General features: G+C 36.5%; 1 protein-coding gene and 1 non-coding gene across 2 annotated transcripts in view; both read left to right on the plus strand.

Annotated features, from left to right (window-relative positions):
* GPR158 (G protein-coupled receptor 158) overlaps positions 1–25,212 on the plus strand; it is a 426,979-nt gene that overhangs the window by 359,779 nt on the left and 41,988 nt on the right. The window contains exon 6 of the mRNA XM_044227555.1: positions 6,342–6,451. Within this exon, the coding sequence (XP_044083490.1) occupies positions 6,342–6,451 (110 nt within the window). The remainder of the gene's footprint in view (positions 1–6,341; positions 6,452–25,212) is intronic.
* On the plus strand, positions 14,015–14,120 carry LOC122892801. Its single transcript, XR_006381487.1, has one exon. It is a non-coding gene; the product is annotated as a U6 spliceosomal RNA (small nuclear RNA).

The following is a 25,212-nucleotide window of genomic DNA, read 5'->3' on the forward strand; positions in this document are numbered from 1 at the left end:
AGCAGTGCTTTCTATAAAAGCACAATGCCTAGAGTATCCCACCACTAAGATCAGCTGACTGAACTTTGTAAGCATCTGAAAAAACATCCAGTGTTGAACAATCAAGTCCTTAAAATACACAGAAGGTCTCTCTCGCTCTGACCCTCCCCTCCTAAACCTACTTAGACCATACACTGTGCTCCTGCATCCGACAGTTCTGCGCGCTCTTAGGTCCTTAGGGTTCTCAGTAACCGAAGTGTGCACTTCTTTCTGTCCTGCTTCTCACATGCTAAACACCTTCATGCCTGTCACTAGCCTCTGGTATTGGAAAGAGAATAGGGAAAGCTTTGTCCTAAAATACGTACTTTGAAAATATACCTCGGGCAGTTATTCTAGTAGAGGAAATTTTTCTGGGTTCAGGTTGAAAAACATAATCTATAACCAGGGGCAAATTAGGTAACTCCATTAAAGTTCAGTCTCTTTATCTTTAAAGTGGGAATAATAAAGTATACTGGATAAAAATGTGCAGAAGGTATCTGTCACAGTGATCAGTGGCAGGGGGACACAGGCAGCTGTTGTAAATGCTACATAAAATGGCAACTAGTTGTGTTATCATCATCGTTCATAAATTCCTTGGCCCAGTGGCTTAGGTTTTCTCCATTTCTTCCTTTATAAAGGTTTGTTATAAAACTTCTTATTCACTTGGAATTTGGGAAGGGATATTTACAATAATTTGTTAAGCTATAGCTTTATACACATTATATTTAATAAGGAAAGGTGAAATATTGAGATTTGAAAAATATTTAAACTTCTCATCTTCCCCCCTTTTCTCATTATTATTGTATATTGTATATACAATATTCAATTGTATATATTGCATATATTATTGTATATTGTATTATTATATACAATTATTATATAATTATTATAATTGTATTATTATATTAACTACTAAAAAGCTAGATCTAGGTTAGATGTTGTATAGACAACTTATACTCAATATATCAAAAAGTAAACTTACATCTTTTCTTCCTTCCTTCCCCTCTCCTTCCTTCCTTTCCTCTATTTAATCTCTTTCCTTGGTTACCTCTGATTGGTTACCTACTGTTGCCAGGTACTAGGGAATGGGTATGAAATCCCGAGTAAGATAGTTACGATCCCCGTAGGGACCGTAAATCACGCATGATCATTAATCATGCAATTTACAAACTAGCTAGTAGACACATTTAACAAATGAATTACAGATGGCTCTATCAAAATATAGTCGGTAAGTGTCAAAAAGCAAAGCTCAGAATTCAATACAAGGAAATCATGTGCAGATAAGATGGAAACCTGACTCAGTCTCGGGAATGCCAACTCTGAGCGGAGACGTGAAGGATGAAGCTGGACGGGGAGGTTTCTTAGCAGAGCTGGCACCGTTATACCCAGACCGATGCATCATCTTTTTTTTAGCTGTTTCTTTCTAAACACAATCATCCTTCCAGTCACCCAGGCTTAAAAATCTTCACATTATTTTTGACACTTTCTTCACTTTTGCCTCAACAAATAACCAGCTGCCCAATTTTCTTGACTCAGCATGTTCTTTCCTCTCTTCTCATGAATGCCTGCTTCCCGTTCTCAGTACAGTAGTTTCAGCCTTCTTTACCGTTCTCCGACAGCTGTATTTTTTCTGTCCTTCAGCACATATTCAGGAGCTCTTGCTGTGTGCCCAGGGAATCAGTTAGTTAGGGCCAGTAGTATAGAATTGAACACGATAAGCATGGTCGTTTGCCAGGCCTGCAAGGCTAAGGATCCTGGGCCGTGATCAAGTAGGGACGGCATGCGAAGCCACAGGGAAGGCTTCCCCTTCCTAGAGGAAGAGAGGTTTAGACTGAAGCCCGAAAGGTGAATGGGAGTAAGCCAGGTACAGGTGAGACGGTTGGGTTGTGTAAGGAACAGCTAGTCAGGAGGGACAGCATATGCAAGGTCAGAAGGTTTGGGTAGGTGGAAAGTACTGATGTAGTAGAAGTAAGCTGGCATCTTATCATCCTGAATAATTTAGGCTTTGGGGGGCCTGGGCAGCTCAGTTGGTTAAGCATCCGACTCTTGATTTTGATTCAGGTCGTGATCTCCAGGCCATGAGATCGAACCCCAAGTTGGGCTCTGCACTCAGTGTAGAGTCGGCTTGGGATTCTCTGTCTCCCTACTCCCGGTGCCTCCTGCTGTGCACACACATGGGTGCTCTCTCTCTCCATCTCTCTCAAATAAACTAAGTAAAATCTTCTTAAAAAAATACCAATGTAGGCTTTTTCATAAGAACCCTGGGAGCCACTGAAAAGTTCTACACAGGAGAGTTAAGGAAGCAGAAGCATTTGGGGACTAGAGTAAGGAGGATGCTGAAATAAGATACAAGAAAAGGGAAGGTTTGGTGAGAAAGGTGATGAATTAGTTTTGTTTTGTTTTGATGTCTCCCAGCTGGCCTTCTCCCCTTCAATATCTTCCCCTTCCATAGCATCCAGTCGTCTTGTGTGATGCTGCCAGATTAACTCCATGGAACACACTTCTGATCTCAGTTTATAGAAGTTTAATGACAGGTCTTGATACGGAATAAAATCTGAATTCCTCACCCTTTTATTTAAAACTTACAATGAATGAACTCGTCCCATCTCTGTTTTAAATCTTGGTTTTTAGTACTCCCCTTTATGTCTTTCTGTCCAAAATTGTATACTCCACACTCCTGAAGCTTTCCCACAATGAGGCCTTTGTCTTGGGGTCCCTCCCTCTTGCCTGTCTGCTTACATACTTAAACGCTTTCCTCCTCCAGGTCCTTACTCAGATGTGAACCCTCCTACGATAACTTCGCTTGTTTCCACTGAGAGTAATTCCTCTTTCCTCTGAATCCTCAATATGATTCAATTCACAGTGTAATAGCATTCATCACCTCTGCCACGTGGTAGAACTATTGAGAGAAGCAAGACACGAACTCTGGAGCTCAGCTGCGTGGATTCAGATCTCGCCCTGACATTTCCTCGCTGTGTGATGCTGAGCACATCTCCCACATTCTCTGTGCATCAGTCCTCCTTTGTAAAATAAACATTCCTACTGTAGAAGTATGGTGGGGATTAAAGAAGTAAATACTGTAAAAAAAAAAGCTTAATTTTGTGGCTAATAATAGTGCTGTATAAATATTTGGTATGATCATGCCATTACACAGAGCATTCCCTCTTCTAAACTGTAACTTGAGGACCTAATCCACATCTGATGAATTACAGTGGCTTCTAAATCGCAGACTAAATAGTGAATGAATGGATTAGAATCACAGTGATTGCCAGTGATTGCTGTGGTCCCAGCTACTCGGGAGGCTGAGGCAGGAGGATCGTTTGAGGCCAGGAGTTCTGGGCTGTAGTGCGCTATGCCGATCGGGTGTCTGCACTAAGTTCGGCCGTCAGCATGGTGACCTCCAGGGAGCGGGAGACTACCAGGTTGCTTAAGGAAGCGTGAACGGGCCCAGGTCGGAAACAGAGTGGAAACTGAGCAGTCAGAATCACAATGATTAGTGAATCCTAATCGGAATTTTCACATAGTTTATTTTGAAGATAACATTTTCCTTGTTAAATTAGCTAAATTAGATCATTTACCAAATGTTTAATATATTTAAATTTTCTGTGTACCCAGCACACGGAATATATGGAGAAGCATACCCTCTTTGGTTTTCCTAGATTCAGGGGAATACCCATGCAGTTAACAGTATAATGTAAAGTAAAAAAAAAGTGTATGGTCAAAATTGACTATAGGAATTCAAAGGGAGTAGCTGGAACAATGAGAAAAGAATTCACATCGGTGAGAATGATAACTTTTAGAACAAAGTACACATAACTCAGCTCTCCTAATATATTAGCCAAAATTCATTGAATGCCCAATGTACCAGGTGCTATGTTTACCACATTCAAACTCCAAAACAAACCTATCTGGAAGTGTTAGTGTTGTGTTCATTGTAAAAATGGGAGAACTGAGGCAGAGCAAGGCAATGTCAAGTAATTTGTCAAAGTCACCCTAGTAAAGGACAGACCCAGGATTAGAACCCAGGGAGACTGGATGCAGAGCCTGGATTCTCCCATTACCACAGTCCAGAATTAGGAGTTTTCCTTCAGTATTCGCTGAACTGTTTCTAATAATGTATTTTATTAAGTTCACTGGAATTTCGTTTTCTATTATGTTTCAGCTTATACCTCACCCACTGATCTTGAAAAAAATTGACTATTATTTTTTCATTATTTCTCACTTATTCAGTCTTTCATTTACAGTAACAAGCCCTCAGATTCTTCATCTGTGAAATAGAAGTTTGAAGCTATAACAGTAGTTCCTGAACAATCCAAGAGCAATTCTTTCCTCCAGACACGCAAATTTCTGTATTATATTCCTCACTTTTGCTTATTCATGCCCCTAATCAGTGTTCGGTGTGCCACAGGAAACTTTATATAAGTCACAGGGTTTTGTAGATTCCAGGAATCCACTGTCCTGGACTAACCTCTAAATAATCTCTAAAGCCATGTCTAGTGGAAATATTTGAGATTTTGCATATTCTAGAATTTAGGTCCCTCTCTCACTAGTTTCTAATTTATCACTGATCTCTGCCATAAGATGGAGCACATACCCCCAGCCCTTAATCTACCAAGTTTTCCTCATTTGTTTTTTTTCCCTAAATTTTCCCATCTTCCTTCAGCTCAGATTCCTTACTAAACAATACAGCAGCTTGTTTTGCAGAATTTGTAATTAGTGACAGATCCTTGTGTAAAAGAACTATTTCTAAAATTTATGAACTAAAACCTAGAACACACATATAAAGTTTGAACTTGTTTTGTGAAAATAGCAAATAAAGGAAATGTTTTTATATCATTTTTTGGATGACTCCAAGCACTTTTTCCGGTAGACTGAATTTTAAAATCCCATCTTGATCTGCATCTTCAGCATAGACCTACTGAATTAAAAAATTAAGGACAGATACTACCTAGACACAAAGCAACATGATCTCCTGGACACACCTCTTTTTACCTTCCTCTGATTTCTTCTTAATACCAGCCTTTTTCCCACTCCTTGAGAATTTGATTCTAATGGTATTGGAAGTACCTAGTTTAATATCTTTCTACAGTAGGCCTATTTGAGAAATACCGTCAGAGAGCTGCCGGTGATGTTGTTCCTGACACTGTTGGAGACTGGGGCTCCATTTGTATGTTACCAGCAAGAAGATGTCAGCACCCATCCCATGTCACCCAGCTGTGCTTTATGTTTCCTAAATTTTACCTTTGTGAGTGTGTATGTTTTTCTGTTATGCTGACCTTGTTTTCAGCAAAATCAGTCCAGGCCTGCCACTCCAGCATAAGAGCGAAAGTCTACATTCTTCAACATTTATTCTTTAGATTTTTTTTTTTAAGATTTTATTTATTTATTTGTCAGAGAGAGAGAGCACAGGCAGACAGAGTGGCAGAGGGAGAAGCAGGCTCCCTGCAGAGCAAGGAGCCCGATGTGGGACTTGATCCCAGGACTCTGGGATCATGACCTAAGCCAAAGGCAGCTGCTCAACCAACTGAGCCACCCAGGAATCCCTATTCTTTAGATTTCTTAAGCAGGGCCAAACCAATACCCATTCTATGAGGGCTTGTTCAAAACCATCAGTAGCATCTGAAGGGTACTGCATACAGTGCCTTGCCCATGCCTTTAGACTGGCCCCACCCCCCGCCCAGAACTGATCACTTGTTGCTTTGCATCCCACTAAACCTGACAGGTGTTCCCCATAGCACCTGTGCAACTTTAATGCAATTCCTCATTTACAGGTCTCGCTTCTCTTTCTTAGTGGCCTTTGTATCTAAAGCATCTAGTATAGTATCTGGCTCATGGTAAATGTTTATTTAATATTTGCTCAGTGAGAACTCTGGAGTGAGAAGAGAAGAGTTAGTGAGGCGCTTGAGACAGGTACAAACAGGTACTGAGGGTGAACTGACTGGGGAGTAGGTTACAGGACAATCCTCTCAGGGCTGGTTCCGACAGGGGAGACTAATGCTGGAAGTAGGGAGGTGGAGTATGACAATGGACGACAGCCTGGCTGGCCCATCTGGGGAAATAAAGAGAGTTAACTTTGTGCCAAAGGCTGAAAGACAATTGATAGAAACTCCTGAAAGCCAGAATTTAAAAACTTAGTTTTAATTTGAAAGCAATAGGGAGACTGTAGTCTTTTAATTTGGACAATGAATAATCAAAATAATATTTTAAAGTTTTATTGAGAAGGATGTGTGCTTATGTCAAAATCCATATGTGAAATATTGATTTTAGTCTGTGGGTCATCAGTTGATCTTGAAGGTCTCTTTCTTTCTGTTCTCATCCCACAGGTTGTTATTTTGTACTTTGAGCCAAGCACATTTCGCTGTATTCTCCTCAGATGGGTCCGTCTTCTCGGTTTTGCTACTGTTTATGGAACTGTCACTCTCAAGCTTCACAGGTATATTGTATTCCACTAGTTTTCATTCCCATGGGGAGAACAAAGTGTCTGGCTTGGCATATAATTGCAAGCTGGGTCAACCACTTAAATGGTTTCATTTAGACAAAAAGACAATACATATTTTTTTCATTTTCAAGGCACTATCATTAAGATTCTCTAGGAAAATCTTTCATACAACTGAACTTGAACAACAAATTTCAATAAAATTGTGCCATTGGGTATGGAAAATTTCATTCTGAATAAAAAACAATTTAGAATGAAGGCAAGAGAGTATTTACTAGCTAAGAACAGTATAGAATACAAAGACAATACAGCTAAAAATCCAGGTCGAGGGCTCCCAAAGAATCCTTATATAGTAGAATTCACCAGTCTGCTGACTTGACAGAGACTACTGTTATTCATCTGTAAATTACATGCTCCAGAGTAATCGTGCTGATATTAAATGGGTGAAGTTAAAAAAATAGTGTTCTCGATTTCCTCCTTAAGCAATGTGCTCTAGTGATTATCAAGCTTGTAAACTAGGCAATGGGGTAAATCTTCTTATACATTCAAAACCACCTACTTTCCTTAATGTATATGATGAGGATGAAGAAGAAAGAGGCATATAGTATATCCACAAGGGGCTTTCCTTTGCCTCCTCTTTCCAAGAACTCTCAATGCAGTGGTGCCAAAGACCACTGGAGAGAGAATGTAATTTCTCCCTCAAGATAAAACATCAACTCTATAGAGGAAGCCCTTTATGCTGATTAGCTTTACAGTTTTTTTTTTTAACTCTAATAATGAAATATATGGCATATAATATAACATAATGGCATAGTAAACCATTCACATTTCCATGCTAATGTGATCGTGTTTCTCTATAAAAGTGTTTTAATATGGCTTAGACAACAGTTTATCTTAGAATCATTATATGTATTATATTTGTCTTTAAATATTCCCCTTTCAGTCTTTCTTTAAATGTGATCATTTTACTATCTACTACACAAGAATCTTAATTTCTTTTCTGGGTTTTTGTTTGGTACTTGTTTGTTTTGTTGCATTGGTACTTACTTACTAGGAATGCTCCAGAGTATCTTGTTGGAATAAACATAAATATCCTTAACTCTCAAGATTCTTTTCTTATGTATGTCCCATAGTACAAAGAACATTGGACTGGATGTCAGGAGATCCAGCTTAAATCTCATTTCAGCCTCTAACTCTAGGAAGTCATAGGCTTCTATTTCGTATAAAAGGAAAAGATTAGACCAATCTCTGGTATTCTTTCTGACATTCATTTTATTCTTTCCACATCACGGAACACTTTGCTATTATGTCCTTGTAGTCTTCAAGGATCTTCCGGTTTCCATTCATTATATGATAGCTATTTTTAACTGATGCTCACCAGAGGAAATGAGTAATCATTGGCAACCTGTAATAGACAATAAGCCTTCTAGAAATCCTGAGAGAATGGGTGACCTCCTGAGATTTAAAAATGATCCTTCTCCCTATGAGTCTAGCACTTAGCATCTCTTGGGTCCTCTATTATATAATACAGTTTGTTTATTTCATTATCTTCTTCATTTTTACCTAATTTACTTTCTCTTTGAAGTGAGGGTCTTACCATTGAATCCCCAGATCTTAGCACAATGACTAACACATGAGAGATACTTAGTACTTATGAGTTGATGATTGAATGAATAAAAACGTCAGATGCAGACTTAGAAGCTGCTTCCAACAGTTCTCTCCATACATAATGCATTCACAGCTCCCTGACTCACTGGATGTCCCCATGTGTCTAGAACATGTAACTCTATGGTCTGCAACAGGATATTTGGTGGGATACAAACACAATATTAAATAGCACTGAATCATGTAATGAGAAAATAACTTCCATTCAGATGCTCTTTCCATCTTTCTGATTATTTCCAATAAAAAAATTTAGCAGGGCACTAGTAGGTCTGTAACACCTGCCAAATACTTGCTAATCTCCCCTTTCAACAAGAGCAGATCAAGCTTCAGGCTCAGAGCTTTCCATTCCAATGCTCCCTTGATATAATTTACTGACCATCTCACTGTATTTCTATAGTTACTTTCTATTTCTGCATTATCAGTTTTTCATATAAAGTAGCAATATAAAGTTTCCTTTAAAATATTTTCTGTAGAAATTGATTTAGAGAATATGTAGCTGGTACGCAGACTTAGGCAGAAATCAAGACTGTGGTATGCAAATGATTAGAATTTGAGAAACTAGATTAGTCCATCATTCTTTTCTTTATTTCAAAGACTGGTCAAGCTATTTTCTATTTGTCCTTAGAAGTCATCATAGTGAAGAGTTACCAGTGAAGGTTTAAATCAAGTAGAAACTGTTTCTAACTTAATGAGCTGGATTATTCTTAACCTGTCTGAACCATATAGTTTTATATTATATTCTGGATTTTTCATATTGCTTAAATTTTACCAATTCCAATATTGTTTAAGTCTGTAAAACTGAATAATTAACATCCCAGAAGAATGTGAATAACCCAATGGAAGACTGGCTGAGCAAGTTTCATATTTCCCATTCTTATGGGAACAGTTGTACACCGTGCCTATATTTATATATTTAGGTATTTGTTAAGTGAATGAATGGGTGGATGGTTATAGTGAAGGCAGCTGCCGTGGGTGTCTTTGCTTGGTATCTTAGATTCAAGCATTTTGTGGACTTCTAAGATTTGGTATTAACATGAGAAAGAGGAAGGACCTAAAAGGGCACTCACTGGGGTGGCTCAGTCGGTTAAGTGTCTGCCTTCTGCTCAGGTCATGATCTCAGGGTCCTGAGATCAAGCCCAGTGCTGGGCTCCTTGCTCAGTGTGCCTTTCCCTCCCCCTCTCCCTTTGCTGCCCCTCCCACTGAGCTTGAATGCTCTTGCTTACTGTCTCTCTCTCTCTCAAATAAGTAAATTAAAAAAAAATCTCTAAAAAAATTTAAAAAGAGCAAAAGTGTAAATCCTAACAAATTCAAATTTCAGTTCTGCCATTAACTATTTATATAACCAAGACGAAATTATTTTAACATCTGAAAATCAGTTTTCTTGCCTCATCTGTAAAGTTACAAAGGCTAAACTTGACTGAAATGTGTGTAAATATATCAAGGGGGATGGGGCTACTTGGAGCAAATATGAAAAAGGAACAGGATCTCACGCTGTCACTGAAATGATACTATTAGCCTGGGAGGGAACTTCAAGGTTTCATTTGCTTTTACCAAATATTCTACTTTTTAATGTAGTGGTCTTTCCCTGTGTTTGAGAATTATACATCAGAGACTACCGTGCCCTTCCAAAGGAAAATTGCAAGTCTTTTGTGTTCTCACAGTGCAATATAGGGTAACAATTTGGGGGCAGGGCAAGAGTGGTTTGCCTCTTCATGGAGGAGTCTTTTATCACTGACATTTAGAGTCACTGTTACGCGATGGTGAGAAAAAGCAGACCAACTTTCAGTTGTCTTTATTATTGCCCTAAGTTCTCTATAGGCAAATGTGTCCCTTTGTTACCTACGTCCTAGCGCAAGCCAGTCCCAATGCCCCACCTCCCTGGAAGGCCATTCGTGCAGTGCAATTTATTTCAGCATGAAACTGTTTATTCCTTTTTGGAGAAAGAAGGAAGAATGGTATAGATCTTAATACGGATCAAAGAGAAAATAGAGCTGAAGCAGGAAAAATGAAGGAGGTTCATTTATAAGGAGGAATTCCCTTCAGTAATTATACAGATGTTTGACTTGGGACATGAATGATACAGGACACATCTCAAAGAACATCTAGTTCTTTGTGTGCTTGTGTAGGTGCATAGAATACTTGCTAAGTTAGGTTTGTTTTAAGAAAATTGTTAAGGCAATATCTCTAGGTTCAGAAAAGCCAAATATATTTTCAGGAGGCAAAATGAGGAAATGTTTTAAATGAAAGGAAGTAGAGAGAGACTAAGAAACTTAATGCTAAAAGAACATTTTCCTATTCCCTATAATATGGTTTCTGAAAACAAATTGTCTTTTGCCTTTTTCCAAGGCTAATCAAGAAAAAAAAACAAAAGACTTTTTTGTACCATATTTAAAATGAATATTTAAGCAAGCTGTGAAAAAGCCTTCTTCTGGCTTTGGACTAGGGATTTCCATTTCATACATTATTCAGTACTCCTTGCTCTAGATACAACAAAATACGTAACAGTTTTCTCTGCTGTGCTCATTAGCACCAAATATTTACACTTTGTGGGAAAGTTTCGTGGGTTTTTATTTTTTTAATTTTAGTTTTTTGGTTGTTTCCTTATAAATTTTAAAAAGTGACTGGAAGTTACCTGTATTTATTTACTTTATGTATTCTTTATAAGGTTACAATAAAATACAGTAAGGTACCTTAAATTTTTGGAAGAATGAAAGAAAAGCAAGTTAGGACTGTCTAGAGAAGCTAAGAGTTTGTAACAAAATGAAGGTTGCCTTCTTTAGTTTAACTTAAAATAACTGCTCCCTGGTAGGCAATTTGAGATAGAGACTCAAGCAAATTAGACTACTAGCTTCAGAACCATCTGCTTTAGCAAGGTGTTGGTTAGCCTTCATTTATGAAGCCAAAAATAAATAAATAAATAAATAAATAATAACCTTTGTTCTTAGGTGGCTGAACAAAATGCCTATGGGCGTGCACAAGATTCTTCTAAAAATCTTGCATTTACCCCCACTTACGGATGAATGATGTTTAAGGTCCCAAATCATGGCCCATAGAGGTTTGAACATGGAACAGTTTCAAAATGGTTGAAACTGTTTCAAAATGGTTTTAGCCAGTTGCCCACCTCAGCCAAAATAATTTACCAAGAACACGTCCTTTGATCATGTAGCCATGGACATTACATTTTGACTAGGAAATGGGAAGAGTTTGCCATGTAGATGCTGGTCATGATAGGGATCTCAGGGGCTCCTTTCTAAGCTCACTATCATTGTCATTGATCATCTTTTCTGGCTGCCGATCTGGGTGTAGAAAACGATCAAGTGAACAATTACTCACAGTGACATTTCTTAAGAACCATATTGTTCCAGAGAAGTGAGATTCCTTCATAAACTCCTGAAGAAGTTCTCTTTCCCTGTCAGGATACTATTTGGACATTGTTAATGAAAAAAAAAAAATTATTCTGACACTTGTCAAAGAATGGTAAGACAGACTTTATTCAAGGGTACAACAAGAGGGGCTTTACAGCCAGGGAGAGAAATTGGGTTCAACTCAGAATACATAAAGGAGGGGCGCCTGGGTGGCTCAATGGGTTAAAGCCTCTGCCTTTGGCTCGGGTCATGATCCCAGTGTCCTGGGATTGAGCCCTGTGTTGGGGGGTCTCTGCTCAGCAGGGATCCTGCTCCCCCGCCCTTCCACCTGCCTCTCTGCCTACTTGTGATCTCTTTCTCTGTCAAATAAATAAAGAAATAAATCTTTAAAAAAATACATAAAGGAAGTGTGGAGATTTGCAGTTAAGAAGCAGGGTGTGGTTCAATGGATGAAAAACTACCAAGAGAAAGCATCAGAGGCAAAGGGGAATTTCTGGCTAAACCAACTTGACCAGAGTCTTGCAAAAGGTAGGCCAAGGTGGTCTCAGATAATAAATAGGGTGAGAGATTCGCACTAAGCAGACTTAGTACAATTCTTGCTACAACTGGGCAATGCAAAGACAAGGGACATCCAAAGGTTGGACCCAGTCAAGGAGAAGGCTCAGAGGAGCCTGGCTAAAGTTGGATTAAGGAGACAATCTTTGTCAATAGGTAGCTAAGTTTCAAAGCCAAAGAAATTTTCTTAGCTTCGGAGATAAACTACAAAATATCAGAGCCTTACCTTATATACCTTTCATATGCTAGAGAAAACTAGATGCCCTATGGGTAAATGACATGCTTGGGGTGACAATATAGAAAACAAAGGTTTCAAATTCATGTTTTGGAACTATCTCTAATACAGGCATTTTAAAAGATTTGGGAAAGGATTGAGATTTGTAAATAATTTGACTTTCTCTTTTCCAGTTTCTTAGTTCATTAAGTGCCAACCTAGGCTTGGTGATTTAAGATTTAAACAATTTTCCTGGAGATATTTTTATAATTTTAAATTATCATCAATGAAACAGGAAAGATCAAAAGTCATTTGGCTCTTAACAATATAAATTTACCTCATAATTTCATTAATTCAGGAAGCATCATGAAACACACCATAATGACTCGTGCTAATGCACAGAACTGTCTGTGTGCTATCCTGATGCTAACGAACTTCCAGAAAGTGTGTAGTTACACGCGTTAGTTTTGCAGGCACGACATTTCTGTCATTCTGATCACTCAAACGCTTGGAAAGACCTAGAAGAGAGGCCCCTGAAACCTGAGAAATAAGCAAATTGTGACCTGTCACTTTTCCTCCCTGTACTCATCTTCCCGTTGTTGGCAGACTCCTCACCTGTCCAGGGCTGCCGTAGTCTGAGCCCGGTGGGACTTTACATACAGCTAGTCCTTATGGATGGCTTCCCAGAAACCACGGAAACAGAATCTCCTAAACTCCAAGGAATTTCTCTTTGATTATAAAATCTCTGACTAACTAGAGAATAAGACGGTTCCCTCTGCTCATTCCTCCCCACCCTGCCCCTTCTAATGACATCACACTGCCTCATCTAACTTCCTGTGGGACCCCAGCTAAATGACCCTAAGTATTGCTAATTATGTTGGTATGTTCCTGTCACTTTCACAAGCTAATGAAGTGTTGCTGACCTGAACAGCTTCATTTATGAATTAATACGTTCACTATAATCTACTTATAGGAAGTAAAAGATTTGGGAAATATAAGCATATTGATAAAAGATGTCTTTTTATTAACTAGAGGTCTATAGTCATACAGGACTTTTAAAACATCAATGGGTAACTTTTTAATACAATTAGAAATAAAAGCAAAATTCATTTTTTATTGTTCTACTTTTCAGAATATATTAAATATTAGGAATATCATGGGAATGTATTTCACTCAGAAAACTGAAGTGACTTAAAGTTTTACTTATTTTGTCTCACATCAGATGTCCTATTTGATTGTTTTGTGACACATAAGTTTGAAATGCATTTTATTTTATAACATCTACATCAAAACTTTTCAATATTACACTTATCTTTTTGTTTTTATTATATATATACATGCTCTGGTTTCTAGTCAAAGTACCAACATTTTATGTCAAGATTTCTGGAAATAGGTTTGAATTAATATGTATACTTTAGGGGCTGTGTGGCACATCAGAAACATGGGATTTTTTTATTGCCTGGATTGTATGGTTTTTACTTGTATATGTGTGCATACAATTGTGTGTGTATGTGTGTATGTTAATCCACTTTAAAATTATAAATAAAAAAGCATCCAGTAATTCAGAATCAGTACTTCTGAGACTATAGTTGATACTTTATCCTAATGTTCTTCATTAGAAACTAACAGATCCTGTATGCCCTCAAGTGGAAATGTTTCTTTTCCTCATGTGAAGTAGATATAAGAAGAACAAGTGGGAAATGAGATTAATTCATTGGCGCAGCAAAAAGAAGGGCCACCAGGCTTTGAAGGCCATAGTGAGTGCTTGCCTCAGCAGCTCATATGCTAGAATGGGAACAACACAGAAAAGGCTAGCATGGCCCTGCGCAAGGATGACATGCAGATTTGCGAAGCTTTCTGTATTTTTGACTAGAGAACTGCTGTAATAAATATATTAACTTAAACAGAAAGAAAGGGATGGATGGATGGATGGATGGATGGATGGAAGAAAGGTTGGAAAGAAGGAAGGAAAGGAGGAAACAAAGGCCACGGTGAGACAGTCTGCTTCTGAAAGCCCTTTACCACTGTCCCCCCGCTGCTGTTGTCAGGGCCCAGAGGCAGGGGCTTGGCTTGCATTATTGGATGGACACACCAGTGTCTTTTCTGTTGCACCATTGGTTCCCCCCGCTGACCTCCGGTTGCTCTGCTTCCCACCACCTAGCGTTTACATGCGTCCAATCCAAAACACCTGGGTTGTGTTTACATTTTCATTCAGTTCAAAATAATTTCCAATTTGAGTTACTCTTTGGCCCACAGATTATTTAGAAGTGTTATTTAGTGTGCAAATATTGGAGGGATTTTCCATAAATCTTTGGTTTTGATTTCTAATTTAATTCTTTTTGTGGTTAGATCACATACCCTGTATGACTTGAATTCTCTTAAGTTTATTGAGACTCATTTTATGGCCCAGAATATAATCTATCTTGGTAAGTGTTCCATGGGCACTGGCCTTCTGTGGTTTTGTGGTTGTTCAATAATTTTGTTCAAGTTTTTTTTTTATATCCTTTTAATTTATACCTACTTGTTCTGTTGAGAGAGTAGCTAGAAATTTCATATTTGCCTGTTTCTCCTCACAGTTCTTTCAACTTTTGCTTCATATATTTTGAAGTTCTGTTCTAATACATAAACATTTGGAGTTGTTAGGTCCTGTTTATAGGACATGGACTCATGTCCTATTCATGTCCTGTTCATAATGATAAATGATTGACTTCTTTGTGAAATGACCCTCATTTTTCCTGATAATATTCTTTGCTCTGAAATTTACTTTATCTGATATTAATATAACCACTTCTGATTTCTTTTGATTAATGTTAGCATGTGATGTCTTTTTTTTTTTTTTACCATTTTTCTAACTTTAAACGTTTTGTTTTAGATTTAAAATGCATTTCTTGTAGGAAGTTTATAGTTAGGCCTTGCCTCTTTAAGTCTAATCTGACAATCTCTGCCTTTTAGTTTGTGTATTTAGGCTACTTTCCTTTAAACCTGACTATTGTTAAGCTTGTGATTTTAAATAGTATTACCTGCATAATACCATCTAACATGCCATTGGCTCACCTGGCCCCTAGTTACCATCTTTCTCACCACACAGAATTCACATGTGTCCAGTCCAAAAAGCTGGACTTGAACTAATAAGGAACTTAATACTGGAAGCACAACTATTCTAGAAATTCCTAGATAGATGCAAAGTACCAAAACTAAGACAAGAAGAAATCGAAAATCTAATAGATCTGAAACAAATGAAAACATTGAATTAGTAGTTAAAAATCGCCCCCACTGCCACCACCACCACACATACACACCCCTGTACTGGATGGTTTCATTGATGAATTATACCATGATTGAAAGAAGAATTAAGGGGCGCCTGGGTGGCTCAGAGGGTTAAATCTCTGCCTTCAGCTCAGATCATGATCTCAGGGTTCTGGGATCAAGCCCCATATCGGGCTCTCTGCTCGGCAGGGAGCCTATTTCCCCCTTTCTCTCTCTCTGCCTGCCTCTCTGTCTACTTGTGATCTCTCCCTCTGTCAAATAAATAAATAAAATCTTTGGGGGAAAAAAAGAAGAATTAAAACTAATTCTTTGCAAACCATTCTGAAAAACAGATAAGAGATCATTTCCTATTCATTGTAAGAGGTCAATAGTACCCTGATAACAAAAATAGATAAATATATTACAAGAAAACAAAACTCCGGACCAATATCTCTTATGAATATAGACATAAAAATCTCAATCCAGACAGAATCCAGCAGCAAAAAGAATTATACATCATGACCAGGTGGTATTTAGCCCATGAATATAAAAAACAATCAATGTAATAGAGAATATTAGCATAATAAAAGATAAAAACACATGATCATCTCAACATATGCCGAAAAAGCATTTGACAAAAATCCAATGCACTCTCATAATAAAAACACTCAGCATATTGGGAATGGAAGTGAACTTCCTCATACTGATAAAAGTTATCTGTTAAAAATCCGCCGCTGACATCCTGCTTAATGATGAAGGACTGAAGTCTTTCCCCCTAAGATGAGGAACAAGATAAGAATGTTCACTCTTGCTACTTCTATTCTATATTGTCCTGGAAATTCTCACCTCAGCAATTAAGCTCCAAAAAGAAATGAAAGGTATCCAGATGGAAGAAAGAAGTAAAACTATTTGCAGATGACATGATCTTCTGTGAAGAAAATTCTAAGGAACCCACCAAAAAACTATGAGACGTAATAAGCAGGTTTAGCAGTGGTGCAGTATACAAGATCATTATGCAAAACTCAGTTGTATTTTACACACTAGCAACAAACAGAGGTTCAAATTAAGGGGGCATTTTCATTTACAGTAGCATAAAAATAGAATATGTAACAATAAGTTTAACAATAGAACTACTAGAAAGGTGCCCTAAAGACTGCAAAACACTCATGGAATGAAATTTAAGAAGTTCTAGATAAATGGAAAGATCTCTTATTCGTGGTTTGGAATACTTAGTATTTTCAGATTGCTCTATTTCCTAAATTGAATCAGCCTAATTCCTATTATAATCCCAGCTGACTTTTTTTTTTTTTTTAGAAATTGACAAGCTGGTTCTAAAATTCGTATGGAAATGCAAAGGGACCAGAATAGACAAACCAATTTTAAAAAAGAAGAATAAAGTAGGAAGATTCACACTTTCTGATTTTAAAACTTATTTCAAAACTGCAGCAATCAAGACAGTGTGATACTGGCATTGGAAGAGACACACAGATCAATACCAGGTTTCTCTAGGCAAAGGAATGAGGTTGGACTTCTAACTCTGCACCATACACAAAAATTAATTCCTAATGGATCAAAGACCTAAATGTAAGAGCTAAAACTATAAAACTCTTAGAAGAAAATACAAATATTCATAATCTTGGAGAAAAACCCAAAGAACACACACACAAAAAGAGATATATTGGACTTTATCAAAATGAAAAACTTTTGTACATCAAAACACATGATCAAGAAAGGGGGGTGCCTGGGTTGCTCAGTGGTTTTAAAGACTCTGCCTTCTGCTCAGGTCATGATCTTGAAACCCTGGGATCAAACCCCGCATCCAACTCACTGCTCAGCAGGGAGCCTGCTTCCCTTCCTCTCTCTCTCTCTCTCTCTCTCTCTCTGACTGCCTCTGTGCCTACTGGTGACCTCTGTCTATCAAATAAATAAATAAAATCTTAAAAAAAAAAGAAAGGTAAATAATGAGGTTAAGAGGATAAGCAAAATGAGTGAAGGGTAATAGGAGATACAGGCTTCCAGTTATTCAATGAGTAAGTTACAGGGATAAAAGATACAGCATAGGGAATATACCAATGATATTATAATAGCATTGTATAGGGACAGATGGTAGCTACACTTGCAGGGATCACAACATGATGTATGAAATTCTCCAATTACTATGTTGTACACCTGAAAGTAATGTAACGTTGTGTGTCAACTATGCTCCAATAAAAAATAAAATGACAGAATGAAGGCAAAAATCGCATCATCTCAATTAGTGCAGAAGCAGCACTTGACAAATTCACCACCCATTTATAATAAAAACTCTAAACATTAAGTAGGTATAAATGGAATGTACCTAAACATAATAAAGTCCATACATGATCTCAACGCCACAGCTAGCATCATACTCAATGGTGAAAAGCTGAAAGCTTTTTCTCTAAGATCAGGAACAAGACAGGGATGCTTACTTTTTTTTTTCCTTTAAGATCTTATTTATTTATTTGACAGAGAGAGAGCACAAGCAGGGGGAACAGCAGGCAGAGGGAGAGGGAGAAGCAGGCTCCCCACTGAGCAGGGAGTCCAACACGAGGCTCAATCCCAGGACCCTGAGATCATGACCTGAGCTGAAGGCAGATGCTTAACCAACTGAGCGACCCAGGTGCCCCAAGGATGCCCGCTTTTACCACTTTTATTCAACATAGTATTTCAAGTCCTAACTACAACAATTAGGAAAAAAAAAAAAGAAGAAGAAGAAGAAGAAAAAGAAAAAGAAATAAAAGATATCCAAACTGGAAAGGAAGAAATAAAACTGTCACCACTTGCAGATGAAACAATACACACAGAAAATCCTAAAGACACTACCAAAAATCTGTTAGAACGAATATAAATTAATTCAGTAGAGTTGCAGGATATAAGACCAAATACAAAAATCTATTGTGTTCTTATACACTAATAAAAAACTATCATAAAAAGAAATTAAGAAAACAATTCTATTTAAAATTGCATCAAAAAGAATAAAATACCTAGAGATAAATGTAACCAAGAAACGTGTACATTGAAAGCTATAGCACATGGATGAAAGAAATTGAAGAAGACACAAACAAATGGAAAGAACAAAGCTGGAGCCATCATGCTCCTTGATTTCAAATGGTGTTACAGAGTTGTAGCCTTCAAAATAGTATCACATTGGTATAGAAGACACAGAGGGACACTGGGTGGCTCAGTATATTGAGCATCCAACTCTTGGTCTCAGCTCAGGTCTTGATATCAGGTATAAGATCAGGTCATGCATTGGGCTCCATGCTGAGCATGGAGCCTACTTAAAAAAAAAAAAAAAAAGAACCAGATCAGTGAAAGAGAAGACTGTCCAAAAAATAAACTCACTCATATATGGTGAATTAATTTACAACAAAGGAAGCAAGAATATACAATGGGGAAAGAATAATCTCTTTAATAAAGTGTGCTGGGGGAAGACCAGACAGCCACATGCATAAGAGTGAAACTGGAGTAGTATATTACACTATACACAAAAACTAACTCAAAATGGATTAAAGACTTGAATGTAAACCTAAAACCATGCAACTCTTAGAACAAAACATAGGCAGTAAGCTCCTTGATATCAATCTTGACAATGATTTTGAATCTGATTCTAAAAGCGAAGGTAACAAAAGCAAAAATAAACAAGTGGGAGTACATCAAAACAAAAAGCTTATGCTCAGCCAAGGAAACCACCAACAAAATGAAAAGGAACATAGGGAATGGGAGAAAATATTTTCAATTCATATATATGGTAAGGAGTTAATACCCAAAATATAAAAAGAACTCACAAAACTCAGTAACAAAAAAATCTAATTTTAAAATAGGTAGAATAGACATATTTCTAAAGAAGACATTCAAATAGTCAACAGGTACATGAAAAGATGCTCAGCATCACTAATCATCAGTGAAATTCGAATCAAAATCACAATGAGATATCTCACACCTGTTAGAATGGCTATTATCAGAAGAACAAAAAATAATAAGTATTGACAAGGATATGGAAAAATGGGAACCCTCTTACACTGTTGGGAATATATATTGGTGTAGTCATTATGGAAAACAGTGCGGAGGTTCCTCAAAACATTAAAAATAGAACTACATATGGTCCAGCAATTCCACTTCTGGATAATTATCTGAAGAAAACAGAATGAAAACTTGAAAAGATATATGTACCCCATGCTCATTGCATCATTATTTATAATAGCCAAGATATGGAAACAACCTAAATGTCCATTGATGAATGAATGGATTAAAAAAGATGTGGTAGATACATATATATTTATACACACACACACACACACACACACACAGACACAGAGTAGAATACTATTCAGCCATAAAAAAGAATGAAATATTGCCATTGAGACATGAATGGACCTGGAGGGTATTATGTTAAGTAAGTCAGAGAGAGAAACACCAGAACTGTATGATCTCACTTATATGTGGAATCTAAAAAACAAGCAAAACAAAAAAACCAAGCTCATAGATATGGAGAACAGACTGGTAGTTGCCAGAGGATAGGTGTGGAGGATGGGCAAATGGGTGAAAGGAGTCAAATGATATAAAATAACTAAGTAATGGGAATATAATGTACAGCATGGTAACTATGATTAATAATACTATACTGTATATTTGAAAGTTGCTGAGAAAGAAGATCATAAAAGTCTTCATTATAACAAAAAAATTTGTAACTATGTACAGCAACAGATGTTAACTAGACTTACTGTGTTGATCCATTTCATAATATACCAATATTGGATCATTATGTTGTATACCTGAAAGTAATATAATATTATTTGTCAATTTTACCTCAATTATTTTTTAAAATTAGGAAAAAAAGGTAAGTTACAGACTGGGAGAAAAATATTCATGATATATACATATATATCTTTATGTATATGTATATATCTTTCAGAGGACCTTATCCATAATATATAAAGTTCTACAAATTATGAAAAATCAAACAATATAATAAAAAAAGAAAGAATTGAACAGATACTTCATAAAAGAAGACACACAAATGGCCAATAACACATTAAAATATGCTAAATATTATTCATCATTAGAGAAATTAAAATCCCAGTGAGATGCCATTTTATAATTACTAGAATGCATACAGTTAAAAAGATTAACACCACAAGTGTTAGTGAGAATGTGGAACAGATGGGACACTCATACATTGTTAGTGAAAATGAAAACTGGCTTAGCCACTTGGGAAACTGTTTGGCATTTTCATACACAGTTAAATATACATTTACTATATGATCAAGCAATTCTATTCCTGGACATTTATCCAAGATAAATAATAACATACCCATACACACTTGTGCGAGAATGATCACAATGGCTTTCTTTATAAATAGCCTCAAACTTGAACCAATCCAATGTCCAGCAACAGAAAAATGGATACACAAGTTACAAGAATTCATACAAAGGCATATTACCGAGTAATAAAAAAAACAACCTGAACTCCCTCAGCAGGGAGTCTGCTTCTCCTTCTCATGCTCCCCCACCATGCTTTGTCTCTGTCTCTCTCTCATTCTCTCCCTCAAATAAATAAATAAAGTCTTTTTAAAAATAATTATGTGCTATCATATAACATGCTATTTACAGATATAGAATGTTATATGACAATGCTCAGAATTCCATATTATATTTTTAAAATCACATAAATTATATATTATAATCTTAATATTATAAAATATTTTATATACATTAGAAAAAATACTAGAGAATAAAATTCAACAAAATGCTAACAGTGTTTATGTATAGATAATGCTATTTTAGGTAGTATTCATTTCTTTCTTTTTATTTGTTTATAGTTTTCTATTTTCTTTTTTTACTTTGATCATATAGTTTTTGTTTTGTTTTGTTTTGTTTTGTTTTTTTCCAATTTATTTATTTTCAGAAAAACATTATTCATTATTTTTTCACCACACCCAGTGCTCCATGCAAGCCGTGCCCTCTATAATACCCACCACCTGGTACCCCTACCTCCCACCCCCCTGCCACTTCAAACCCCTCAGACTGTTTTTGATCATATAGTTTTAATGGAGGAATCAAATTGCATGTAAAAATAGATGAGACTTTATGATCCATAATAGGCAAGTTGATGTAGCAGGGACTTTGGGACCTGCAAAGTTTAAGTCAAAGAGATTTAAATCTAGCAGTGAGACAAAGTGGAAATAGTTAAACAGCATGAGAACCAAAGAGCAATCACAATAATACTTTATAATTAATTTCCAAAACCTTCATTGGCAATAATTAAAAGTTCTTCTATTTCAAGGATAACTAACTGCCATCTAAAAAGTTAAAAATATTACCAGTCGATAAACTGAGTTGTTATTACATACTCACACAGCAGATCTCCTGAACTTCTTTTGTGGTGGCACCTTCTACTTGCTAATTAATATAGTTTGTGTATTTTATTGTAGGTTAAGGTGAAGGTGAATGCAACAGTAATTTTAGAGTCTTTTTTATATTTACTTTCATTTATACTGTTTAGCATTTCTTTTGCTTAGCATTTCTTTTATATGAAAGTAACAGCTAAAATAGCTTAAATAAGTTAATGTGCAGCTATTCATTGAGAATTTTGTTTTCTTATAAGTTATCACACATACAAAAGAGTAACTATATATTCACAAATTTTTTGTTATCTTATGGTGATCCCCATATAGTCTGGTACTATTCTTTATCTTTAAATGTATGCTAAAGAGACTGAAAGACTAGAGTATTAGTTCTTACAAAATTATTAAAACCTTAGAAAGAGAAACAAGTTTTCTGTTATTTCTACCATATCCCAATTTGAACAATCATGACTGAAGAGAAAAGAGATTCAAACAACTTTGCCTTAGGATATGCCTGGGAAATACTTAATCTGTGATTAACCTATTTCAGAGGGAAAGGGTTTCATTTTGTTTTTTTCAGACAGCAAAACTAAATCTTGAGTTAGAAGTAAGAACAGATCAAAATTTAAATAGTAACCTTAAAATGGTATCATTAAAAAATTTTCTAACTATAGAACCATTAGTGTTATGTTTCCCTTTTGAGGTTATAATATAATCGCTCATTTAAGTAATGATGCTATTAGGCAACCATCTGTAATAAATGTTTTTATAGTTTGTCTAAAGTCATGTTTTTAAATACCAAAATATCATATTAAATAGTAAAACATCAACTTTTAAAGACATTGAAACCTGGAATGAAATTTTAACTTAAAATTATTTCTGCCAGCGTGCCTGGGTGGTTCAGTTGGTTAAGCAGCTGACTCTTGATTTCAGCTCAGGTCATGATCCCAGAGTCCTGGGATGGAGCCCCGCCAGGCTCTACACTCAGCAGGAGTCTGCTTGAGGATTCTCTCTCTCCTTCTCCCTCTGTCCCACCCTCCCCTCATGTGCTCTCACTCACTCTCCCTCACTCTTTCTCTAAAATGAATAAATAAATCTTTTAAAAAAATATCTCTACCCATTAATCAGTGCCAAGTAATTGAAACCAAAGGACAGAACCTTTTTATATACTTCTACTTGGAAGACAATGGCCATAGAATTTATATTTACTCTAGATGTAAGAAAAGGAACAAGCATGTAGTTTTAATAACCTTTGATAACTTTTGATAATCTGACTTCTTCTTCATCTTCACAATGATTTGTCATCTGCTTATTGTTTGAAATATCTTTCTGTAGTAAGTTGGGGGTGGGAAAACAATGGAGAAGGAGCAATAGTACCTATATTTAAATCTCTTTGCAAGATTTTATCCAAAACTTTTCAAAATTAAACATCTTTGGAGCACAAGCATTTTCTTGATATACAAAAAAAATTTCATCTTGATGAAGTTCAATTAATTTTTTTGTTTTGTTACATGTGCTTTTCATATCATATTTAAGAAACTATTGCCTAATCCCAGGTCAAAAATTTTACCCCTGTTTTCTTCCAAGAATTTCATAACATTACCTCTTATATTTGGGTCTTTGATTTCTTTGGAATTAATTCTTATAGATCATATAAATTAGAGGTCTGCATTTATTCTTTTGCATGTTGGTATCCACTTGTCCCAGGATAATCTTTAAAAGACTGTTCCTTTTTTTTTTTCTTTATTTTGAGAGAGGGAGTGTGTGTGTGAATGGTGGGGGAGGGACAGAGGGAGAGAGAGAGAGAGAGAGAATCCCAAGCAGGCTCCACACTCAGCGTAGACCTCATCTCAAGATTCTGAGATCATGACTTGAGCTGAAAGTAAAAGTCAAACACTTAAACAACAGAGCTACCCAAGCAACCCAGGACCATCCTCATTGAATAGTCTTGACAACATTGTCAAAAATCAGTTGACCATGGATGTAAATAAATGTTCATTTCTGGATGATCAGTTTTATTCTATTGAGATATATATATATAGAGAGAGGTAGATATAGATATAGATACATACATATTTATGTATGTGTATATCTATACACACACACACACACACACACACATCTCCTTATGCTAATGTCATACTGTTTTATTTGGTATAGATTTATAGCAGCATTTGAAATCAGAAAGTGTGAGTCTTCCCACTTTTTTTTTTCCTCTAGATTGGCTATTTGAAGTGCTTTGCAATTTCATATGAATTTTAGTATCAGTTTGTCCACTTCTGAAAATAAGTCAGTTAGATTTTTAAAAATATTTTATTTATTTGAGACAGAGAGAAATAGCACAAGCTGAGAGGAGGATCAGCAGGAGAGGGAGAATCAGACTTCCTGCTGAGCAGGGAGCCTCATGCAGGGCTCAATCCTAGGATTCTGAGATCATGACCTGAGCCATAGGCAGGTGCTTAATTGAGCAACACAGGGGCCCCTCAGTTGGAATTTTAATAGGGAATACATTGTGATTTCTGTATTGACTTGAATAGGAGATCAATTTAGTAAGTATTGCCATTTTACCAATATTGTATCCTCTGATCCCTGAACACAGCATGTTTTTCCATTTCTGTAGGTCTCCCTTTAATTTCTTTCAGTGATGTTCTATAGATTTCAGCATACGTATGTTTTACCTCCTTGGTTAAATTTACCCCTAGATATTTTACTCATTTCCATGCTTTAGTAAATGGAATTGTTTACTTAATTTCATTTTGGGATCACTGGTATAAAGAAATAAAAGCGTGGGGTGGAAGGCAGAGGGAGAGGGAGAGAGAGAATCCCAAACAGGATCCACTCTCAGTGCAGAGTCTTAAGTCCCAACCCTGAGATCATGACCTGGGCCAAAATTGAGATGGAAACTTAACCAACTGAAACACTCAGGCACCCCTATTGTGATGTCTTTATCTGGATTTACAGTCAAAGTAATGCTGGCTTCATAAAATAATTTAGAATGCATTTATTCCTCTTCTATTTTTAGAAGAGTTTGAGAAGAATTGGTGTTAATTCTTCTTTAAATGTTTGGTAAAATTCACTGGTGAAGCCATCTGGTCCTTATCTTTTTTTTACTGGAAAGTTTTCAACTACTGATTCAATCTCCTTGCTTATTATAGATCTTTGGAGATATCCTACTCCTTCTTGAGTCAGTGTAAACAATTTGTATGTTTCTAGGAATCAGTCCGTTCCATTTATGTTATCTAGGTGTTTTTTGGGCATACAGTTTTTCATAGTATTCTCTTATAGTCCTTTTTATTCTGTAAAGTTGCTAGTAATGTCTTCCCTTCATTCCTGATTCTAGTAACA

The sequence above is a fragment of the Neovison vison genome, chromosome 12 (genome assembly GCF_020171115.1).
Source record: "Neovison vison isolate M4711 chromosome 12, ASM_NN_V1, whole genome shotgun sequence".
NCBI lineage: Eukaryota > Metazoa > Chordata > Mammalia > Carnivora > Mustelidae > Neogale > Neogale vison.